General features: G+C 51.6%; 7 protein-coding genes across 8 annotated transcripts; 5 read left to right on the top strand and 2 right to left on the bottom strand.

The window, feature by feature from the left end:
• Positions 1-1,466: 1,466 nt before the first annotated feature.
• Positions 1,467-2,616, top strand: PV05_07928 (uncharacterized protein; the record flags this gene model as incomplete). The annotated part of the gene is made up of 3 exons (XM_013457408.1): positions 1,467-1,517; positions 1,566-1,602; positions 1,649-2,616. 3 exons carry the CDS (start codon positions 1,467-1,469, stop codon positions 2,614-2,616), a joined length of 1,056 nt encoding a protein of 351 aa, XP_013312862.1.
• Positions 2,617-2,831: 215 nt separating this feature from the next.
• On the top strand, positions 2,832-4,647 carry PV05_07927 (uncharacterized protein). Its single transcript, XM_013457407.1, has 4 exons — positions 2,832-3,233; positions 3,296-3,390; positions 3,446-4,030; positions 4,086-4,647. Exons 1-4 carry the CDS (start codon positions 2,939-2,941, stop codon positions 4,278-4,280), a joined length of 1,170 nt encoding a protein of 389 aa, XP_013312861.1. The 5' UTR covers positions 2,832-2,938; the 3' UTR covers positions 4,281-4,647.
• PV05_07926 (uncharacterized protein) lies at positions 4,537-6,488 on the bottom strand. Its single transcript, XM_013457406.1, has 4 exons — positions 6,307-6,488; positions 5,887-6,130; positions 5,677-5,829; positions 4,537-5,537 (listed from the first exon to the last, which is right to left on the bottom strand). The coding sequence occupies exons 1-4, from the start codon at positions 6,433-6,435 to the stop codon at positions 5,359-5,361; spliced, it is 705 nt and encodes a 234-aa protein (XP_013312860.1). The 5' UTR covers positions 6,436-6,488; the 3' UTR covers positions 4,537-5,358.
• A 224-nt stretch (positions 6,489-6,712) lies between these two features.
• Positions 6,713-9,597, bottom strand: PV05_07925 (uncharacterized protein). The gene is made up of 2 exons (XM_013457405.1): positions 9,279-9,597; positions 6,713-9,189 (listed from the first exon to the last, which is right to left on the bottom strand). Exons 1-2 carry the CDS (start codon positions 9,355-9,357, stop codon positions 7,022-7,024), a joined length of 2,247 nt encoding a protein of 748 aa, XP_013312859.1. The 5' UTR covers positions 9,358-9,597; the 3' UTR covers positions 6,713-7,021.
• A 723-nt stretch (positions 9,598-10,320) lies between these two features.
• PV05_07924 (uncharacterized protein) lies at positions 10,321-12,035 on the top strand (the record flags this gene model as incomplete). Its single annotated transcript, XM_013457404.1, has 2 exons — positions 10,321-10,510; positions 10,669-12,035. 2 exons carry the CDS (start codon positions 10,321-10,323, stop codon positions 12,033-12,035), a joined length of 1,557 nt encoding a protein of 518 aa, XP_013312858.1.
• A 1,314-nt stretch (positions 12,036-13,349) lies between these two features.
• PV05_07923 lies at positions 13,350-15,574 on the top strand. Of its 2 annotated transcripts, XM_013457402.1 has the most exons (5): positions 13,350-13,415; positions 13,485-13,838; positions 13,929-14,031; positions 14,085-14,405; positions 14,455-15,574. In XM_013457402.1, the coding sequence occupies exons 2-5, from the start codon at positions 13,692-13,694 to the stop codon at positions 15,450-15,452; spliced, it is 1,569 nt and encodes a 522-aa protein (XP_013312856.1). In that variant the 5' UTR covers positions 13,350-13,415; positions 13,485-13,691; the 3' UTR covers positions 15,453-15,574. The 2 variants fall into 2 exon arrangements, with proteins under 2 accessions (XP_013312856.1, XP_013312857.1); XM_013457403.1 differs by having other exon boundaries at positions 13,350-13,838.
• Positions 15,575-15,966: 392 nt separating this feature from the next.
• On the top strand, positions 15,967-18,617 carry PV05_07922 (uncharacterized protein). Its single transcript, XM_013457401.1, has 6 exons — positions 15,967-16,134; positions 16,239-16,327; positions 16,374-16,540; positions 16,598-16,703; positions 16,768-17,723; positions 17,775-18,617. Exons 1-6 carry the CDS (start codon positions 16,054-16,056, stop codon positions 18,011-18,013), a joined length of 1,638 nt encoding a protein of 545 aa, XP_013312855.1. The 5' UTR covers positions 15,967-16,053; the 3' UTR covers positions 18,014-18,617.
• The last annotated feature ends 2,099 nt before the right edge of the window (positions 18,618-20,716 follow it).

Here is a 20,716-nt window from a genome sequence, read left to right as displayed (position 1 = left end):
GAGGTATAAATAATACATTGGACTAGGTCAGGCTGAGTGTTCGTCCATTTCTCTTGATATCATGGATAGTAACGCTTCATCAAACAGTCCAGAGCGCATTAAGGTTGTATATTGATATTGCTGAACACTGTGACCTTGTGCAATGTGACAAATAGGTAGCATGGGCGCTTTCTCTGGGCTTGACTCTGGAGAGCTCTCCCAGCTCACCGTCTGCTGCTTGGCATACCAAAAGTGAATCACCGCATGCCTGCTCTGACTGTCGATGTCACACAGTCCGGTGATAACCTGCGAGAAGAAACCAGCAACAAAGTCCGACCCGGGTTGGATCTGAACCCAGAGGATCAAACAGCAAAAAGGAATCAAGTCTTAAGACACCTTGTTACTCGCATTGCTATGGAGTCTGGTCCCCCGGGTCGGTAATGCCGATCGAACACCACACCGGTCAGAACCCCACCACCAGCGGCCTTCGGATACATATGGTCAACAAAACGCTGGGGCTGTACTCACACCGCCACGAGGAGAAGGTGGCTGCTTAATTTGATATCCATTTTCACCTCTTTAAAATATAACCCTGCGAAAATAAGTTAGTCGTTGGGTGAAGGACTTCCGCTAAGCTAGTAAAGTGAATACCTTATATCAAAAATGGTAAATACTTATCCATTACGATCTAAGGAACCCGTTTCTCACGATGCTGGGAGCTGGAATTTGTACTCATCGACCTAGAAGCGATATTCATTTCTCAGCATTTCTTTGGTGAACTCGACATCTCGTGCGGCGAAATTGGCCTGGATTTGGACAACATTTGGTGGTTGACCTAGGTCTCGAAGGATTCGTCCCGCGGGACGCTCGGGTAGTTGTTGTGTAAAGAGTAGCAAAGTCCCATTCGAGTCTGCTTGTTCTTTGAATTCTCTCTCCTTGAGGAAATTGGTTTGACTCCCTAGGTCAGTGATAGTGTTTTGTTCAACCATCTTGACCTCCAGCATATATAGGTTTTGTCGCTGGATAGGCGTATCAAAACCGGCAAAAACTCTTCTCACCACGGTCTAAGGAACCCGTTCCTTAGACCTTGGTGGGGAGCTAAAACTCCCTAGTCGACGATAGGTGGTTGTTCCGATTCGGTCTGCTTGTGCTCCGATGTTTAGTTTAGTTCTACGTACGACTCGCGTCCCCTGGTATCATGGCCCCTCGGAGCAACAGGGTTCAACAACACAGGGACACGAGAAGGTTTAAGCATTAGTTTAGCGACGTCCCGGTCGAAGTAGTTGAGCGACTTTGCGTCGGAAGCCGAAGCCAAACACTTGCACCACAGAAGCCGTCAAGGCTGCTGATTGAGTAAAATAATGGGGGATTTGACTTATAAACATACCACAGGGAGCATTTATTCATGCCAAGGATCGTCTTGGTTGTCTCCATCTCATCTTCTTACCAGCATGGCTTCTTCATCTTCATGCAAACCAAACGACACCATGGGTGCAAGGGGAGAAGAACCCGGCCAGTCGATGACGATCATGACCACTGTAAGTCCGACTTCGCTCCGTTGCCGCATCAAAACTGACAACGAGCAGCAGAGCTCTGCAAGACCCAACATTGGAGATCAGGCTGGTCTTCTTCAGTTGCGCAGCAACCCAATCCTTCCTCACCTCATCAGCTCGATGTCGCAAGATTGGTCAACTTTTAGACATCATCTACCAGACTGTGCCTGGTGCTGAAGCATTCCGTCAGGAGAAACCGAAATTCGATTGGCACATTCTTCTGCAAGAGACGGAGGGCATGCGTAATGAGAAGCGATGGACAGTGGTCGCTAGGACTGATTCAGCCGAATATGGAAATTGGTATGCCCGCAATGTCCAGGACGGCACAGCAAAGACTGCCAAGGTCGAGGTACACGTCCTTGTTGGAGAGGCCGAAGACGGTGTTACTGCTGAGGGACAAGGGAATTATCTGGAGGAGTTGCAAGAGATGGGCAAGGGCAACATGGGGCATGCACGTCGTCTCACCTCTCCTTATCGACAACTCAAAAAGCAGGTCCAAGGCCAGAGAACAATGCTTGGTGGACCAGTGTCGGGGTCTCGCCGCTTCGAGGACGTCCGTCTTGATGAGATTAGGGAGGCAATTATCGACAAGTGCTGCAATGCCAAATACTATGAGGAGGCTCCAAGCACCCATGACTGGTTGCCGCTACGCGTTGGGCGGGGCAAGAGACGACGGGGCAAGCATCGCCCCACCAAATATAAGAAGATGCGTGGTCGCCGAAGCAAGCGAGCTCGTACAGACGACGGTGCTCAGGATACCATGAACGTTGACGAAGAGGATGGTCGTCCCGTCGGCAACGATGACGAGTGGGAAGACCAGGATGACGAGGAGCTAGAGTCGAACACCGCTCATAAGGCTCGGCAGGCCTCTGGATCCAACTCGAGCGAAGCATCCGATGACGATGGTGCAGATGCTGGTCTATCCGAGGCCAATCTCGATCGTCCACTTGTCATTCGAGGCCGGCGTCAAGCAAACAACGGCAATGAGGACGGAGCACCATCAGGGTCGGACGTCGGTGGAGCTGGCATGCAGCAGGAGCGCTACTGGTCGGTCGATATGGTCGTAGGCAAACGTCGTCGGTGAAGTGTACGGGAGATGCAAATTGAGTAGTGTCGACGTTGGAACAAGCGTATGCGGGGACAAGAAAGGCTGCCATGAAAAAGGAGCCGGTGAACGATAGGGCGGCAACTAGTATATCAAACATAGGGATAAAAGAGAATGCCGCTTTTGTTATCTTGGCCTACGCAGCTGCAGTGAGGGTGCCAGGCCGATAGCTCTCTCTACGATAGTTGAATTGGAGACAACCTGTGAGTGTTGAGGCTTTGTATGCATTCTACCTGCTAGTCCTCTTGAACAGCGCTGAATCGCGCTCGTAGCACCTTCTCCTGTCTCTCGTGAAGTCACCATGTCCGTGAAATACCTTGCCGTGTCCGTACCATCCTCAATAACACCCTCTGGTCACAAAGACGATGCGATCAGCGCCTTACAGAAGGCTGTGAACCCGTCTTACGGCGAAGTATCAAACTTCAACATCCCAGAATTCAAGGTCGGCACACTGGATGGCTTACTACAACAGTCGGACGAATTGAGCAAGCTAGAAAGCCTGTGCAATTCCGTGGTAGCCAAAGTTGGAGATACACTCAAGAATGTACTGGACGGAGACGAAGAGAAGATTTCCATGCACAAGAATGTCAACGACAGTATGTATGCGCGGGCGAATGCTGCAGCCAGAGACGGACAAGAGACTGATTACCTCAACCAGAACCTCTCGAACAATACCTACGGAGCTTCTCGTGGAACAAGGTCAAATATCGAGCAGATAGACCACTGTCAGAATTGATTGATCTACTGCAAAAGGTGCGCAGTTTCCTGCGTCGAGATGGAGTGAACGTTGTCTGATGCCTTTGAATAGGAAGCCAATTCCATTGACAACGACGTCCGGTCAAAATATAACCAATACAACTCCGTAAGGACGAATCTCCAGACCCTCCAACGCAAACAGACCGGAAACCTCTCAACTAAATCGCTAGTGAGCATCGTCAATCCCGAGGTCCTTGTCACCGACTCCGAACACCTTGAAACCCACCTGATCGCCATCCCGAACTCAAATGTGAAGGAATTCATGCGATGTTACGAAACCCTCGCACCAATGGTCGTACCTCGATCAGCCTACTTTGTTGCTTCAGACGACGAATTCACCCTATATGCTGTGACGATGTTCAGGAAACACAGCCACGACTTTCTACATAAAGTCCGAGAGCGGAAATGGGTGCCTCGGGACTATAAGTTCAAAGAGGGCGGCAAAGAGGAGGAGCAGAAGGAAGTTAGGCGAGTTGAGGCCGAGGAGAAAAAAGTATGGGGCGAAACACTACGGCTAGGCCGGACGGGCTGGAGTGAAGGTGTCATGTGTCTTGTGCATGTGGTGGTCTTGAGAGTGTTTGTCGAGACAGTCCTGAGATACGGACTGCCGTTGGATTACGTCGCTGTCTTGATAAAGGTATGTTTCCGTCCAGCACCCTAAGCTGACAGAGGTACTAACTCGGTGCACCTAGACCGACTCGAAGCGAGAAAAGAAAGCTCGACAAGGCCTCGACTCTGAATACTCGTACTTAGCGGGCAATGCTTTCGGCAGAGACAGCAAAGGTCGGCCGAAGAAGGATGAAGGCATGTCAGGAACTGACCTCGTGACTGGTGGTGACCAGAACGATTATTCGGCTTACGTTTGTTATGTTATTGATGTCGATTGAGCGGCTGTTTTGTAACATGAAAATAAAGGCCTTGAGCGAGACTACAGGCGGGTGCAAGCCGAATTGAGTTGAGAAGCAAGTGGATCCGCGGCTTCGCGGCCTTGAGAATGCAGGCTGCTCGCCTCACTATCACAGACTATTGGGTTTGGTCCTCAGAACATTGTCGGCCTGGGAATCAAGATGACCGGGAACTCTCCAGAAGGTCCTGTGAGACAGGAGACGGGAGACGTGAGACGAAGGTCACAATTTGATTCAGCCTGAACAACGGCATGGCGTCGGCTCTCTCGTAGACAAGACTTTGAGTGATCAACGAGTAACGACACCACTTTGTCGTCTACTGCTTCAGACGCAAGGCTATTTTCAATTGTTCGAGCTCTCTGATCTTACTCCGCCCCTGGCTTTTTTCCAATTCGCTCGCTGTTTTCCAATTGACTCTGCCAACCTAGCACACACGCTATTCACCCAATTTGTCTGAACCGCCAGTCGACAATGATGATTATCGTAATATTGTCGGCTGTTGGCTCACAAGAAAGGGTCCTTGCAGACGTCGTCTCAGTGCTGCCGAGCCCGGCTTCGTCGAAACCTAGGAGCCCCCCTGGCCGGCGAGAAGTGATCGTCTGCATATGATCTCACACGTGGCGGAAGACCTAGAGAGATCAGATAATTACCAGGTCTGGGCGTGGGCTTCGGCGCTCTCTGTTCTCTGTTAAGGTGCCGAAAGCATAATTTTCCTCCTTCGATGATCGTCCGACCTGGCGGATCTCAAAGGGTCGAAAACCCACGATCCGGGCAAGACACGCACCGTCGGGGCGGCCTTCCTGTGCTGTGCGTCGTTGCGTTTGTCCCTTTGCCGAGAAACAATAACCCCTAAAACCATATTTAAGCGGACAGGTTATAGCTTGACTACGTCGACGTGATTAGGTGAGCATGTAGCCAGATATAAGCCTTGAGCAACGGCGAGTCGTGTAACCCGAGCGGGCCGGGTGCTTCTGTTGGCCATTTCGTGGGAATCTCAGTATTGGACTGGCCGAAAAGGGTCGTCGTATTCCATGAGGATTTGCGCGGCCAATTAGGGATCTCACCCCCATTTGAGTCCTAGAGTTTGAGTCTGCTCTGGATCTTGACCGGGTTTTGCCGTTTGCCCATTCCCTGCTGCTTGCTGCTGCGCTTGACGTTGGCCGTCATAGAGGCCGGAATAGTAGCCTGCCCAGTAGTATGCCATCTTGATATTCTCGAGGGTTTGATCTGAAGACGGGCCTGGAGCAACGGATTAGTATGTTCATTCAGTCAGAAAGAGAGCGTGCTCGTGGAGGAGGGAAGGCGAAGCAGAGCAGAGCAGAGAATACAGCACAAGTGGTGGATTTGGGACGATGCTGAATTGGAGGGAAATATGTACCTTGTTCGCTTGTCGCGGGCAATATAGGCCCAATGGTAGGCAATGGTGCCTGGGAAGAAGTGTGATGTTGCTGAGCACTAGCCTGGGTGCTGGCTTCTGCTGTGGTTGCTGATTTGGCACGGCGCACAGTCTGGTCTGGAGTATTTCCCTGGACTAAGGTCACGCACTGTCAATATCTTCTACCTTCACGGGCATGGGGGTGAGACCTGCCTTGCTGACTCAAAGCTGCTTTGGCTGCAGCAAGTGCTTCATCGACTTCGCCGTCTTCGATCTCACCGTCCTCGACATCTTCGGCACCAGCACCGGCACCGGCCGTTGCTGGGAGCTCGCGATCCGCCTTTACATCGAGCCACTCGTCGAGTCCAGTGGTGATTGCATCGCGCACTTCATCCTCCTCCGCCTGGCGCAGAACCTCTTCAACGTCTTCGCCTCGGGCGTGGATGCTGTGATAATACTGTTGCAGTATCGATCAGTGAAAAAGTCTCCGAACACAGCGTCTAACGCGAGAAAAGGACATGGATTCCCCACGGCTCGAGAAAGCGGATGTCAATGGGCAAGCGGTGACTTTGCTATTTGGAAGGAACAGTTAAAGCGCTTCAAATGTGCTGTTTCCCACAAAATTCGACATACCTCATATTCAGCGACAGCATCATTCCATGACCTGATCAGTGCCGAGTCGTCCCAGATTTCGGCCTGGCTGGAATCGCCATTAGCTTTGGAGCTATTGTGCTTCGTCTTTGCCTTCTTGGATTTCGGCATCGTGGGAAGTCTTAATTAAGAGATAACAATTTTGCCGCATGATCCAAAGGTACGTTACATGTTAGTTAGACAACGTCTATGAAAATCAAACCTCAACCACAGCGAGCGCTGCGTTCGCCATGTTCCTACTACTCCGCAGTAGCACAACCATCCGGCGAAGCGCTTTCCGCAGTTTCGAAAGGCACGAAAGGGAACAACACCAGGACTTGGGTCTTTCTACGTCTATATTCATTCCCTATGGTGGTCTTGGTTGTGAGAGGTATTATTTATCACCTGGGCCAGGTCAAAATCATCTATGCAACTAACTTAGGTGGCCGGTCCTATGTTATCTATGCACAGGTGTCAGCAGGACATCCAGTAATATCAGTCATCATTGTTAGGATTCGTATATCAATCATTTCCTTTCCACCTGTTTCACACTATGCCGTTGATGATGACCAACGATTCTCCAATCTAACACCAACGCCTGAAACTCCAAGGTACTCTTCCAAAGGGTCATCAGACATTTAACACCAGCTGGAAAGTCGCAAAGACTGCCCTAGAACTGGAACGCCCTTGTGTAGTCTTTCAACGATTACCCCGATAATCAGGCCTTCAACCTCCTCTCCTCGCACGGCCCACAAACCGCCTTCTCTTCGACCTTGCGTGTGATGCCCTTCCTCCTTTCCTTGTCGGTCGGCTCGACATCGACGTCACGCACGAAAAAGCGTCCCTCGTCGCCAAAGCCGCCTCCACACTCAAAGCAGACGAAACATTTCTCGTGATACTTACCACCAAGAGCTTCGACTGTCAACTCGTCCAAGATCTGCAGCTTACACGCTCGACACCGCGCGGACGTTCGTTTTGTGTGGCACGAGACACAGTATGCGTAGTTGTCGCGCTCAACGAAAGGAGTAGTGCTGTCGAATGGGTCACCACACTCGGCACAGAAGAAATGGCCGACATGCCATTCCGCTCCAGCTGCAACAATGACCTCGCCCTCGATAGGTGTTTTGCAGGAACGGCAGCGAGGCGAAAAGAACTCATGAAAATCAAGGTGGCAGTAGAAGCGGAGCGGATCGTTGGCCGCTTCGGGAGACGCAGAATCGAAGCCCATGCTCTCCAGGCGCGTCAGGCGTTTCTCGTCGGGCTCAGGGTAGAAAGAGATACATTCAAGTGGCGTGGCGCAGTGGTAACATGTAAAGCATTCCGGGTGAAAGCGAGCTTTAAGGCTAGTCGTGCTGGAACCGGAGGCGGTGACAATTCGGCCAGATATGGGGAGCGCACAGCTTGAACAGGATACTGCTGGCATCGAGTGGCGGTGGAGCCATGGTAGTCGAGACGATGGAGCTTTGTTCATGGAAGACGTGGAGGCAGAAGGTGTTGTAGCTGCATGTCGTGGCAAAGGACGAGGGGGCTGTTTCGCCTCAACAGGTAAGTTGATGGCCGGGACTGAAGTGTCGCTCTCCCCCTTCACGTCTATTGTTGGTGTCGGCGAAACTCCCTCTGGGAGATTGATGGTCGGTAGGGCAGTGATCGACGCTGAGGACGGCTCCTCGTCTGGGAAACTTATGGTAGGAACCACTGGAGCAGATACAGTGACCTCTGGCATTGTCTGTGCCGGTCTTGGTAAAGGTCTCTCACTGGACTTCTCCACTGTTGGAGACTCTGTAAGCTTGATGACCGGCCTGTCGATGTCTTGGCTAGTCCTTGGAGAATCACTGGGAGGCTTCCATAAGGGATCGAAGCTGACGATAGGCCGGCCACATTGATCACTCACAGCAGTCGGCGTGGGGAGGTTGGGGCTGCGATCTTTTCTCTTCATGGTCGTGGCTGCACGGATGTCCTCGCTTCTGATCTCCACAGTGCTATTTGACGACTTAGGTGTCTCGATTTCCTCGATTGTCTCAATCGTTGTAGGTCGAGGAGGCGTGTTGGCCGTGTATTCTGCATTTCTTGACCGAGTGGGAGGGTTCCTGTGGATCTCAACACGGTTGAGTACTTTGTTGTCTGCCATTGCCGGTAAATCTGGCTTGTCGACGGCCTTTTTCCTTAGCCACGGAAGCGTGTTGGTAGACTTGACCCTCAGAGGTAACCCAACGCTTGGTGCCTTGATAGGTCTTTCTGGCAAGTCTTCCTTTTGTCCTGGCTCTTCATAGATTTGCGACTCTGGGGTGGGAAATGAAACTTTGCGTGTACCACTAGCTTTGCGTTGACCGCTAGTTCGTCTCTTATCGTTCAATCTCAGATCTGGATTTCGATAAGCCGCCGTTTCCTCCTGCTCTGCAGCTTTGGGATGTCGATGCTTCCAGACCAAGTCCGCGGCTTCCTCTTGTGCTGCCGAGTAGATTTTTGTCTCCTCGTCCTTCTGGTCAATGTATTCCAAAGCCTCTCGGAGTATCTGAGCTTCCTCTTTTTCCATTCTTCTGCTGACTGACTCAACATAGACGTCATCTTCTGCTGGACGCGGAATTTGAACTGTGGCAGTAGGTGACACCTTTCTTCCTCGTAAGGTTGGCCGTTCGCTTCCTGGCGGCTGTGCTAGAGGGCGACCTTTGACAAGAGAAGCAGCGGACGGGAATGAAGTTGATTTCTGTATCATTTGTGGCTGCACATCTTGAGGATCATGCTTGGGAAGGCCGGCAGTAGGTGCAGAATCGGAGCGTGTCAGAGAAATCTCGGAGGTGATGGTTTGAGTTCTAGGACTGAATGGAGGAGGACGTGAACCGGTAGGTCTTGCAGGACGATAACTCCGCAGGCTGTCGAGATAGGTTGCTGAAAAGGCATGTGAGTATTTTGAGCTGAAAGGAGGGTCTCGCGGAGGCATTGCTGGGGAGATGAGTTGTGCAAGAAACACGACTTACATTTTTGTTCGGCAGTCATACATGTTGGTTGAGGCGGAGACACTTTTCTGCCACCCAAACTATTTCTTTTGTGAAACATGCTGGATCGCTGAGTTTTGAACGCAGGTAAATTTCATTCACAGCATATGCAATATGATGTCGTGCGATGTGACGGGTGACGCGGAGGACGTTCCAATGTGGAAGAACGCACGGTATCAGGAAGCAGATGGATCTACAGAGCAATAAAAAATAAGGTAGACAGGAGGAACCGATGAGGTGATGATACTGGACGGATAAGAAGTGAGAAAGCCTTGGTGATAATAATGAATTGCTAGAGTCATCGTGGCCTCACCTCATTAGCAGCCTGCAGCGAGCAGCGTGGCGCGCAGCTGGAACTTTTTGTTTGGCTGCGGCCGGTTGCGAGGCCAACCGGAAACCTACAAGGGTACCAGGCACCCAACCAGGTGGAAAAGGGGTCATCATGGGTGATGGGGGAACCAAGAACATGATTCTGGTGGGTGTGCTGCTTAGGTGCCTAGTAATTGCCGTCTTCACCTCACCGTCATGCTCCAAGCCTTCGCTGATGCATAGCATGGTAGTTATACTGATGCACTTTCGGCCATGAGTCGAAAATTGCATTGATCATGAATCCCATGCCATCTTCTTCATGACAGTGCTTGCCTCGGCAGAAAATGGCAGATTTCTTCCCCATAACATGACCACCTCTTCCCCGCATCTCGACATTTTCACATCCGAAGCACTGAGCACTGAGCATTTGAGCATCCGCTGAGGGTCTGCGCCCTTTATGTACACATCCACACACACTGACAAGAGTCGAGTTACCTAACAGCTACCACCATGCCAATCGGACTCTGCCGTCGCTTCTCCAGTCGGCGGCTTTCCACCTCAATTTTGCTGGCTATTTCTTCTAGATCTGCAGATATGGTGCCAGGAAGCGTCGCCGACTTGTCCGACTTGGCTCTTCTTATACGTTCTTTTTTTCGGTCTCTTCTTCTCCCAGGTCTTCTATGAATCATGCATAGAATAAAGAGACCATTACACAATGGCCGACGATATCCCCATCGACATGATACGTTCAAGGGGTCATGGCCAGGATGTTGTCCGAAATGACTCTGAATCCGAGAGGACTGTTCACGTCGAAAATACACCTCCTACCTTACCCAAACCCGACGATCCATGTCCAGACGGCGGCTACGGATGGGTCTGTGTCGGCTGCAACGCCTTTATAAACGGTATGTATACAAAAGAACCCAATTGCCCGTGCCCAATAGCATGGTCAATCAGATCTGGGGTGCATATCCAGCCGCTTGCGGCTATCTCTTAGCATCATCACGCAATCGCCCCTGCTATCACATCATGCAAGAACGAAGAGGCTAATCACCAATGACAGGGCATACTTGGGGCATCAACTCCTCTTACGGCGTATTTCTTGCATATTATCTCAACAACAACTACTTCCCAAATACCTCCCCACTTGCTTATAGCTTTATTGGCGGCTTGTCTATATCTCAAGCCGTCCTTATCGCACCCCTGGCCACACACATCATCCACCTATACGGCACCAAAGTTTGCTTGCATCTCGGTGTCCTCTTCGAGACCGTCTCTCTCATTGGCGCCAGCTTCGCGCATCAGAAATATCAGATCATCCTAGCCCAAGGTGTCTGCTTCGGCTGGGGTATGGGCTTTCTCTTTGTCGGTTCAGTGGGCATCATTCCTCAATGGTTCGACAAGAAACGCAGCCTTGCCAATTCCATCGCTGCCGCTGGCTCTGGCGCTGGCGGATTGATCTACAGCTTGGTCACCCAAGCACTGATTGACAACTTGGGTCTGGGCTGGACGTTTCGAATCCTCGGAATCATCACCTTTGCAGTCAACTTGACAGCAGTGAATCTCCTACGCGACCGGAATAAACAGACTGGCTCCCGTCACAAGGCAATCGACACAGAGATCCTTCGTCGACCAGAATTCCTCTTCGTCCAGGCCTGGTCATGGTTCTCAATGTTAGGCTACACCATCTTGATTTTTTCTCTTCCTGCCTATGCCCGCTCCATAGGGCTTACGGCCAGCCAAGGGTCGATCCTCAGTGCTGTGTTCAACGTTGGACAAATGGTAGGTCGACCTCTAATAGGCCTAAGCTCTGACCGCTGGGGTCGCTTGAATCTCGCTACCTCATTGTCCTTCCTCTGTGGCATTGTCTGCTTTGCGTTCTGGATTCCTGCTGAATTGGTGTCGGCGCCAATGGCCTTGCTGTGCTTCTTTGCAGTGATTGGCGGCGGCCTAGCTGGTGTCTTCTGGACCACAATTGCCCCTGTTGCCGCAGAAATCCTCGGTCTGCAGGACCTTCCGGCTGGTCTTAGTCTGACGTGGGTGTTGATGGTACCACCAACAACATGCGCTGAAGCAATAGCTTTGGAGTTGCGGCGCCAGAACACTGACAGCTGGATCTATCTTCCGCCCCAGATATTCACCGCCTGCATGTACATCGGCGCTGGGTTATGTATCTGGATAGCTAGGGGTTGGAAAGTGGGCGAGCTGGAATGGAAAGCCGCGCGACAGAGACAAATGGAAAGGCGTTCAAGGCGGCAGAGGCTTCTCGTTGAGTCGAAAAGCGCAACCGAGCAGGCGGACGCAACAACAGAACGGCAGGGCACGAACGGCGATGGCGCAAATGAGCTCGAGGCAGCAGACCTCAGGAAACCGGAGGTATGGCGTTTGAGTAATCTCTCAAAGAATATGCTTGCCTGGACAGTTGTGTAGCGACAGTGTCAGATTTATCCGCCCCTGCAAGCCATCAGGCGTAGAACGCGGGATATATGATGGTACGAGATACGTGCTTTACATTCCTGTTGTAGGTGTATCGAATGTATCGAGACGAACATGCAAGCATTCACAAAGGCCTTCACTCACTAGTACTAGTACGCATGCACATCTGTACTGCCTCATCTCCTCAATTGGGAAGGTCGTCGAATGAAACCCTACGAAGTCCGGAGGTGCTGCTGCCATACCTTGGACTTTTCATCGAGATACGCTGCTACTCCTGACTTGGTGCATTTCCGGACCAACCGATGATTTGCGCCATTTGGGAGTGTTGCGTGGACTTTGGCCGTTTCAACAATGAGAATGTGGCAGCTTCAGGACACGCCTCGACGTCTACACAGTACTACATCTCTTGGCCCCCACATCTGACCGGCTGTCTGCCGTTGAAGGTTGAACCCGGACTTTTTCAGCTCTGTCGAGACTTGCCGATCAAGTCGACTATCCCAGGCGGGCGTGATGTTAAGGTTGTCTCATACTAGTACTGTGAGTGTCAAAGCTCGGGTGGCCAGTATCGGGCAGAATCTCTTTTCTTTGTACGGAGTACGGAGCAGAACCATGGTATTATTCTCGGCTCGTCGGAAGGCATCGAGTGAAGTTCAACCCGGATCGCGATACGGAGTAGGGCTGGCACGGACTGGCACGGACTGGGAAGGCGGCTCGGCCCAGCCGAACCTTCAGGGTGTCATGGGCACGCATGGGCCAGCTATTGTACCGTCGACATCATCTGTTTCGTACTCGTAGTCGCCGAACAGCCAACAAGGTGAAATTGGAGGGCAGAACTTCTGACTGTCTGGAACTTGCATTGATACCAGACTGTCGCGGAATAACCAGGTGGGTGTTGACGTCAAGAGAGCCGAGGAGACAGCGAGTTGAGTCGCAAATGAGCACAATGTCTAGCTAGGAATATTTCTATGGCACATGATGAGCCTCACCAGCCTATCCCGTCTAGGTATTCTTTACACGCACCTAGGTGACACGGTACCTTTGCTGGATTGTCTCAGAGATGTGCGCAAGTCCGGCTCGCTTGTTCAGATAAGCCAACCATCCAGCTTATTTGGCCTAGCAATGGGTGATAAGGCGTACCATCATGGTCGTGCAAACATCACGCCTAGAACGTATTTGGTCAAAAGGTACCTAGGTAACTGACGGCGGCTGGTGTCGACGACGAATTTGCGGCTAGTGAGGCTCAGTTCCGGCCACCCCAGTCTGTTTCACACTTGCTTTCCTTTTTTCTCCCCTGACGACGTGCCGTCCATACCATTGCGCCAGCAGGAAAGTGACTGTTTTGCTGAGGCTATTCAGTACACCTACTTACCAGTTGTAGGTCTACCCAGTCTGATGAAAAGAAGGTGAAGAATCGCCCAGCATTTCGAGGTGCTGACCAACTAGTGGCTTTTTGGGGGCCTACAAAACTTGTATCAGGCGGTATTCCAGCGACCGCTGGCGGAGTAGCTACCTACGAAGTATGCAAGCAGAGAGCATTCTGGCACATCATCAACCACGGCACATCTGAAACTCATATATTGTACTTCCCACCCGCCCATATGTCGTTGACCGGCATCAACACGACTTTACGCAACACAGGTGCCTCGCACCATGACACTGGCATGGACCGCGTTCTGGGCTCTCCTGCTTCTCCCACCAAGCCATGCTCAAGACAACAATAACCGTACTCAAGGTTTCGTCTCCTGGCAGGAGTCCCCAAATGGAAGGGGGACAATGGACATAATCTGGTCGTGCCTTGTAAGTCGTCCCTTGCACCGAGTGCTGAACCCCTTCATTGCTGGGTATTTTGGCCTGGTCGCATCATGGCACGATTCTGACAGTTACTAGTTCACCGTCTTTATCTGCGTGTGGACTGCGGTGCATCTCAACGTACCTGCACCACCCGGAACTGATAGCACTATCGACTTGTGGCTGAGAAGGGTCAAATGGGGTAAGATCTCTTCTGACGCTGCGACGTGTTGCTTGATGCTGATGGCCTTCCAGTTGGTAATTGCTGCATGGTGCCCGAAATCGTGATGCTGTTGGCTGCTGGGCAATGGTCATTCGCTCGTGTTTGTTGGCGCGAAATGAGAGACATTCTCGCCGAACAGGACGAGCAACTCATGATAGAGACCGGTGACAACCCTCTTGCGAAGTCGTCCACCACACCTGTCGTCAGCATCAGTGGCGATGCGACCCCGTCTGCAGGAAATGATGTCGAGGAGATACAAATGATTGAGATGAGTCGACCAAAGATGCAGCGCTCCGAGACGTTTGAGCAACGGCAACAAAGAACAGATGATGAACGTTGGACATTGCGGCATGGTAAGGCCACCTCCTCAAAAGACTCGGAACATTTGCTGAAGAAAGGCAGCCTTTTTTGCGAATATGGGTGGCTTCCGTCTCAAGGAACAAGGTAATCCGAAACCCTACATCATCAACGCGAAACACATCAACCACCTCGTCCGCAAAGGGTACATAGACTTGCCGATGATAACGACTCTCGAAATCAACGATCGGTCCAAATCTGATAGCCTGGCCAAATTCCTTGCGATCATGCAAGTTGGTTGGCTTGCGGTGCAGGTTGTCGCTAGAGCCATACAGAAGCTGGAAACAACTACCCTCGAAATTACCACACTATCGTTCGTCGTCTGCACTATGGGTAGCTTCATCGCATGGTATCGAAAGCCATACGATGTGCAGACGTTCACAGTCCTAGAGTTGAAAAATCACCACACAGTCAGTGATATCGATCTGACGTTCCTGGACAAGGGGCAACACCGAAATCTGCTGGAGGAGTACCAGGCAACCCATCCGAACGCTCATGTCGTCGATGCCTCAGGGCGACTCCTTCCGCCATACACCAGGCTTGACATCATTGACGATGGTGAACCGACCTTCACGACGAACTTCACTGATCGGTATGGTCCTCTTTGGGGCCGCAAGCCGCGCGACCCGAACAGAATCCGGAACGATCGCCTACCTCTTCTGGAGAAGGAAGTCACTTTAGTGGCCGGGTTCGTGACTTTTGGCTACGCAGGACTCCATGCAGCTGCCTGGAACATACCTCTCGCCACGCACGTCGAGCAGCTGTTGTGGCGGATTTCGTCCGTTGTCATGTTGGGTTGCTGCGTTGCCTGGTTTGGCATGGACCATATCCAAGAATATTCGATCCGCAAGAAGCAGAGACAGGGGATAGTCGACCAAGACGCGTTAATTCCTTGGTGGAGGGTGCCGGCATCCATTGCAGTTGCCTTTGCGTATGGCCTTTGCCGAATGTATGTGCTCATAGAGTCGTTTCTGGCTCTGCGATGGATGCCGTTGTCAACCTACGAGCAGGTTGACTGGGGAAAATGGGTTCCTCACATATAATGAGTCTTGACGACTTGACGAGATGATATGATGTTGGCTATCCGGATAGAACTACAGGGCGCGGAGTTGGGCGTTCCGGTATTGAATATTGTTAGACGTTGAATAGAAAACAGCTTTGATAGTTTTGAAGTGAAAAGCATGTTTGATGAGCTTATGATAGTGATGCCTTTGTTCTTGTTGGCATGTGGCTTTGTCAAGCGTAGGGAGCGAGGGAGCCCTAAGCGTGCCTCGGTCCAGGAGCTCAGTGGGAACCAGCTGCCAGTTATTGGCCTCGTCTGGGTGCTTCCCAGGGCTTAAAACCAGTCCGTCGACCATTGTCCAACATCTACCAATCACTTATCTCACAGCTTCGAGGACTTTGCCCCGTTAATCACGACACCGCCTTTGATGCTACGTAGTGCACTCCCAGTCTAAGCCTCGCTTCTTAGTCGACTCAGTTGCCTTGGGAGAGGCACGCACGAAAGAGTTACATTAGTTGTCCTCTGCAGGGAGATGTCGCTACGTGAAGTTTGTGGCATCAATTTGTATTTGGTAGAGGTCCGAAGAGCACGCAAGCCGGGGAATGCCAGGACAATTGTAGTCAAATTCATCTGTTCCGATAATGAACGTGCTCTACGCACTCCTCCTGTGCTTGGCCGTCCTAGGCACAACATATTGGACACGGCACGTGAAAAGAGCAAAGGTAAATAGCCCTCATGGAAACACACTCGTTCGAAAATATCTGGGAGTTCCAGACACTCCCCTTTCGAGGATGACTGCGGCCAGTTGTTAATACAATGTCTACAGGAGCTTGCCGCCATTGCTGCAGCCAATGGCTGCGAACCGTCTCAGAAACACCTACACAATCCATGGTGGCCTCCTTTAGGACTAGACAAGTAGGTATGCTCTATCCAGGTGACGATGTATCACTGACTGGAATAGAATGTTTCCAACTCTGAAGGCTGAACGAGCGGGCCGGCTACCTCCTTTCATGCTGCAAGAATTTGAGAAACATGGACACACTTACAGTCAGAAAGTGAACGGCCAACTTGTTGTTCTAACGAGGTCCCCGGCTAATGTTCATACCATCTGCAAGCAACGCTTCAAAGGTAGCGCAATCTGAAAGCTACATATCCGACAGAGATCGAGGCTGATCAGACTGCCAGATTATGAGCTTGGAGCTGATCGTGCAGGCAACTTTAGGCCCCTGATCGGCCATGGCGTACTCGCCCTGGATGGGCGGGAATGGACGAGGTCTCGAGCCATGCTCAGGTATGGACGCTCTCCCCAGGACCGTTTGTACTTGCCTCTGTTGAGCTGACTGAGCATGCTGCAGACCGCATTTCAATCGAAATCTCGATCAGGACTTCCTTCAACTTGAGGTTCATGTTCAGCATCTGCTCTGCAGGCTGAAGGCGTCCCGCAGTCGTGATAACGCGATTGACATTGCTGATTTGCTCCTCAAGTTGAGCACCGACTTTGCAACCCAGACCGTCTTCGGCCACTCGACCGATTCTCTGCTGCTCGATACGAAACATTGGTCGGGAGAACAAGACAAAGGAAGTGCTGGAGAATTCTCTACGGCTCTCGGTCATGCACTTTACATGTTGGGCCAAAGAGGACAGCTACTCAACTTCTACTGGCTTCGGGACTCATTGCAATTTCGAAGATCGTGTCGCCGCTGTCGGGCTTTCGTCAACAAATATCTGGCCGAGTCGCTGTCACAAAATTCCGAGGCGTCGAAAGGATCGGGCACAACTGCAATTTCATTCATGCATTCTCTTGTTGCGAAGGAGACCGTTCCGACCAGTGTGATGGGAGACCAGCTCCTGTCATTGCTCTTGGCGAGTCGAGATACGACAGCCTCATTTGCAAGCTGGGTGATTTACGCTTTGCTCAAGTATCCTCAGGTGATGGCCAAGCTTCGTGGCGTAATCGAGACTCATCTACCACATGGTAAACTACCCACTATGGCTGATATATCAGGTTCGATTTACCTACGCCACGTCTTGAATGAGACAATGAGGATTTTTCCGGTAGTACCCCTGAACGGCAGAACCGCCAGAGTTGACACGATTCTGCCCGAGGGAGGTGGCCGCGGCGGAGAGAGTCCGTTATTGGTACCCAAGGGCACCATAGTAGGCTTCAACATTTACGCCTTGCAGCACCGACGGGACATTTTTGGTGAGGATGCAGACAAGTTCCGACCAGAACGCTGGGAAGGAGACCCGACAGGCGATTTCGAAGGGGCATTTGTGCCTTTCATTCTCGGGCCACGAGTCTGTCTCGGCAGTAAGTGTGAAGTGTCAGTGGGCGGACAAGGCTAACAAAAGTACTACACAGAAACCATGGCCATGATGACAGTGTCATATCTGACCGTCCGACTATTGCAAAGCCTCGATCACCTAGAACTGACTGATGCACCAGAATCAATAGTGCGTCGAAAAGACCGAGCGTACTGGCCCAGTGAACAGACTCGATACGATATGGCGGATGGGACAACAACATTCGGAATCGGAATCACCATGGCACCCCGAGACGGCGTCTGGGTGAAAAGCCATCGATCCACAAGTCGAGCCTGACCGCACAAACTTTGTCGTTACTCGTACTGCCTCGTGCTTTACACAAATTGTTTCGCTACTACTAGGACCGTAGGCATGCATTTGTGCACAGGGAGGTGGCTCGAAGTTACCAAGTCAAGCTCCAGAGGCTTGCTTTCTCTGCGACTCCATCATCGGAGCGAGTGTGACCATTCACACCGCCTCGGGAGTCCTAATATGATCGCCAACTGTCCACGGCGTCCCGAATTGAAAGCTTGCGGACGGCAAAGGCCAGACCAAGCCTACCTGAGTTGCTAGTGTTGACCAGGGCAAGATCCATGATGACCCTGAACCTCGATCTGAAATGGCTCCATCGATTTTGGCGGTCAGCCAACGAAGAATTAGGACTTTGTCGGGGTCCAGGGATGCGTGAAGTTTGAACGGTCGGGGGACCACGGGGCACCTTCTGGCGCTTAAGAACCCCCAAACTCCCAAAACAGGCGCTGGTGCACGCTTAATGTCAGTGCCTACATCATGATCGGTACTCAGTTTGCTTGTACTTGTCCGGAGTACGCGTAGGCGGATCGCCTGATCTTCGTCAGCGTCCGATTCAGTTCGAAATACATTTACTTTGGTGGGTTCTGGCACCACATCTTCTACCACTTTTGTCCTGGATCCGGCTTTGGGTTTGGTGGACTGAGGCGTCGCCCACATCGCCTAGACTCGCAGCCTGAAATGGTGGCTGCGATCGAGGCCTTGTTTTTACGAGGATTTCCGCCAGAACAATAATGAGGGTGGAAATGGAGTCTGAGACAAGGATAATAATGGCGAGCTTTGAGACCAGAATGATGTGATTATTGTTAGGTGTCTTGGATCTCGATCCTGCTACGAGCTACAAGGTTGGTGGTGTTTCCATAAATGACTTGTTATCCATTAGATGCTTGCAGGAACACTGTAGACTTCGTACTGTATATGCTTTCAACCAGTCCTGCATCAAGCCTTCAAGCCTCCAGGATTCTGACATGAGCACAAGCCTCGAAGGCGTCATCCTCGCTTCTTGGTTGCGGCACAGCATCCGGAGTACTTTGTACATACCTACGTCTACATACCTACGTCTACATATACAGACAGCTTGAACGTCGTTGACATTTCCCTTTTCCAACGACATCGCCAACCAGCCACTTGAATTTCCAACTCCAAGGCCGCGTCACACTCAAACAAGGAACCAGACTCATTCGGCCTATCAGACCCCGCACATTTGACTAACCGAGCTGTCGTCGCTTGGTGAGCCCATTGCACCATAGGGAGGACGCAGCACACACCATACCACAGCTAGGCCCTCGGGGCCTAGACGTGTCACTGTGACCGGCTTCTCGAACATCCACCCACCGTAGACCGTCAGGCGACGTCGACGTCAACCCTCGACCCGCCAGCCGAAGCGCTATAACTATGGCCGCATACCTGCTCGGCTTCGTCTTGTAAGTTCTTCTGTCGTTCCCTCCTGTTTCCTCCTCCTCCTACTCCTCCGAGTCACCGCTATTCCACTTGCTGCAACCATGATCAAACAACTGATGCACCTGCTCTTCAGTACGGGCCTTTTGTCCGCCCAGGTTTCCGACGACGGCTTTTTCAACGAACCCTCAACCATGCGGCCGCAATTGACGGCCGCCGCCGCCAAGGACAGTTCAGTCTCGGACGATCTTTCGTCACCTCCAGCAGCCTCAGCCTCCACATATCAAGTCATTGCCAACGGTCTTCCTGGCGCCAAAATCCACTATGCAGCTCCCAGTGCATGAAGACTCTATTGATGACCAACCCAAACCCCAACCCCAAACAAAAAGTCTTTCTGTCTGCATCAAGCACGACCCGGGCCACTCGTTGTGCTGGGACGATTCATTATCCTTCCAAAAGTTGAAGAAATGATTTACAAAGAACTCTTTCCACCATTCACGAATGACACGACGCTGCATAGCGCTTTGCTTTCCAGAGACGACGGGGGCCCCCTGGGAGCAGCTCGGTTGGCGTATGCTGAAGCATCGGGCCATTTGAATTCCAAAACGCCGATGAAGCATAGCCGACTCATGCTGAAAGATTTCCTGCATGTCTGCTGCGACACACCCCCCGAATTCGCTTATGATTCTTGGCCAACTGGCCCCGAATCTTCCAACGTCCCCGTCCAGATGGCTCAACAACCGAAATCATGACTCCGACCAAACGGCCCTGGAGATTTATTTTCCGGCGAGATCGCGCAATCGATGCTGCCTCGTCCCACAGCGACCGACATTTTTGGGGGCCACCGAGTACGCAGTTCGCAGCTGACTACACGACTCCTGCCGAGAATCTGCGGGACTTTCGGTCGACTAACTGGGGTCTTGCTCTTCGAGCACACCTAGGAAGGGAAGACATTGTCCTGCAGCATACCACCGGAATCAGGATGCTGGGGATGTTGATTTACGACAAGACACGAATACGAACACGAATATGAATGCTCTTGCCTGAATACCTTACATAGTAGTGCATGGCATAAGGTGCACAGTGGGAAGTTCAATTATTTACGACACCCGCTGCGCAAATGCAGCGTGACGAGCTTGTCTTGACTTTTATTGGGCGCTGTGCGAATGAAGAGCGAGCGCGAGAGAGAGGGAGGGAGGATTCGAATGTCAAAAGTGGTGTCATTGAATTGAAACAGGATCTCTCACTCCTGTGCCTGAACAGCGATAGTTTATAGTCTCTGTCTCACTGAGA

The sequence above is a fragment of the Exophiala xenobiotica genome (assembly GCF_000835505.1).
Source record: "Exophiala xenobiotica strain CBS 118157 unplaced genomic scaffold supercont1.5, whole genome shotgun sequence".
NCBI classification, from domain to species: Eukaryota; Fungi; Ascomycota; class Eurotiomycetes; order Chaetothyriales; family Herpotrichiellaceae; genus Exophiala; species Exophiala xenobiotica.
This window is presented reverse-complemented; position numbering and strand designations above follow the sequence as displayed.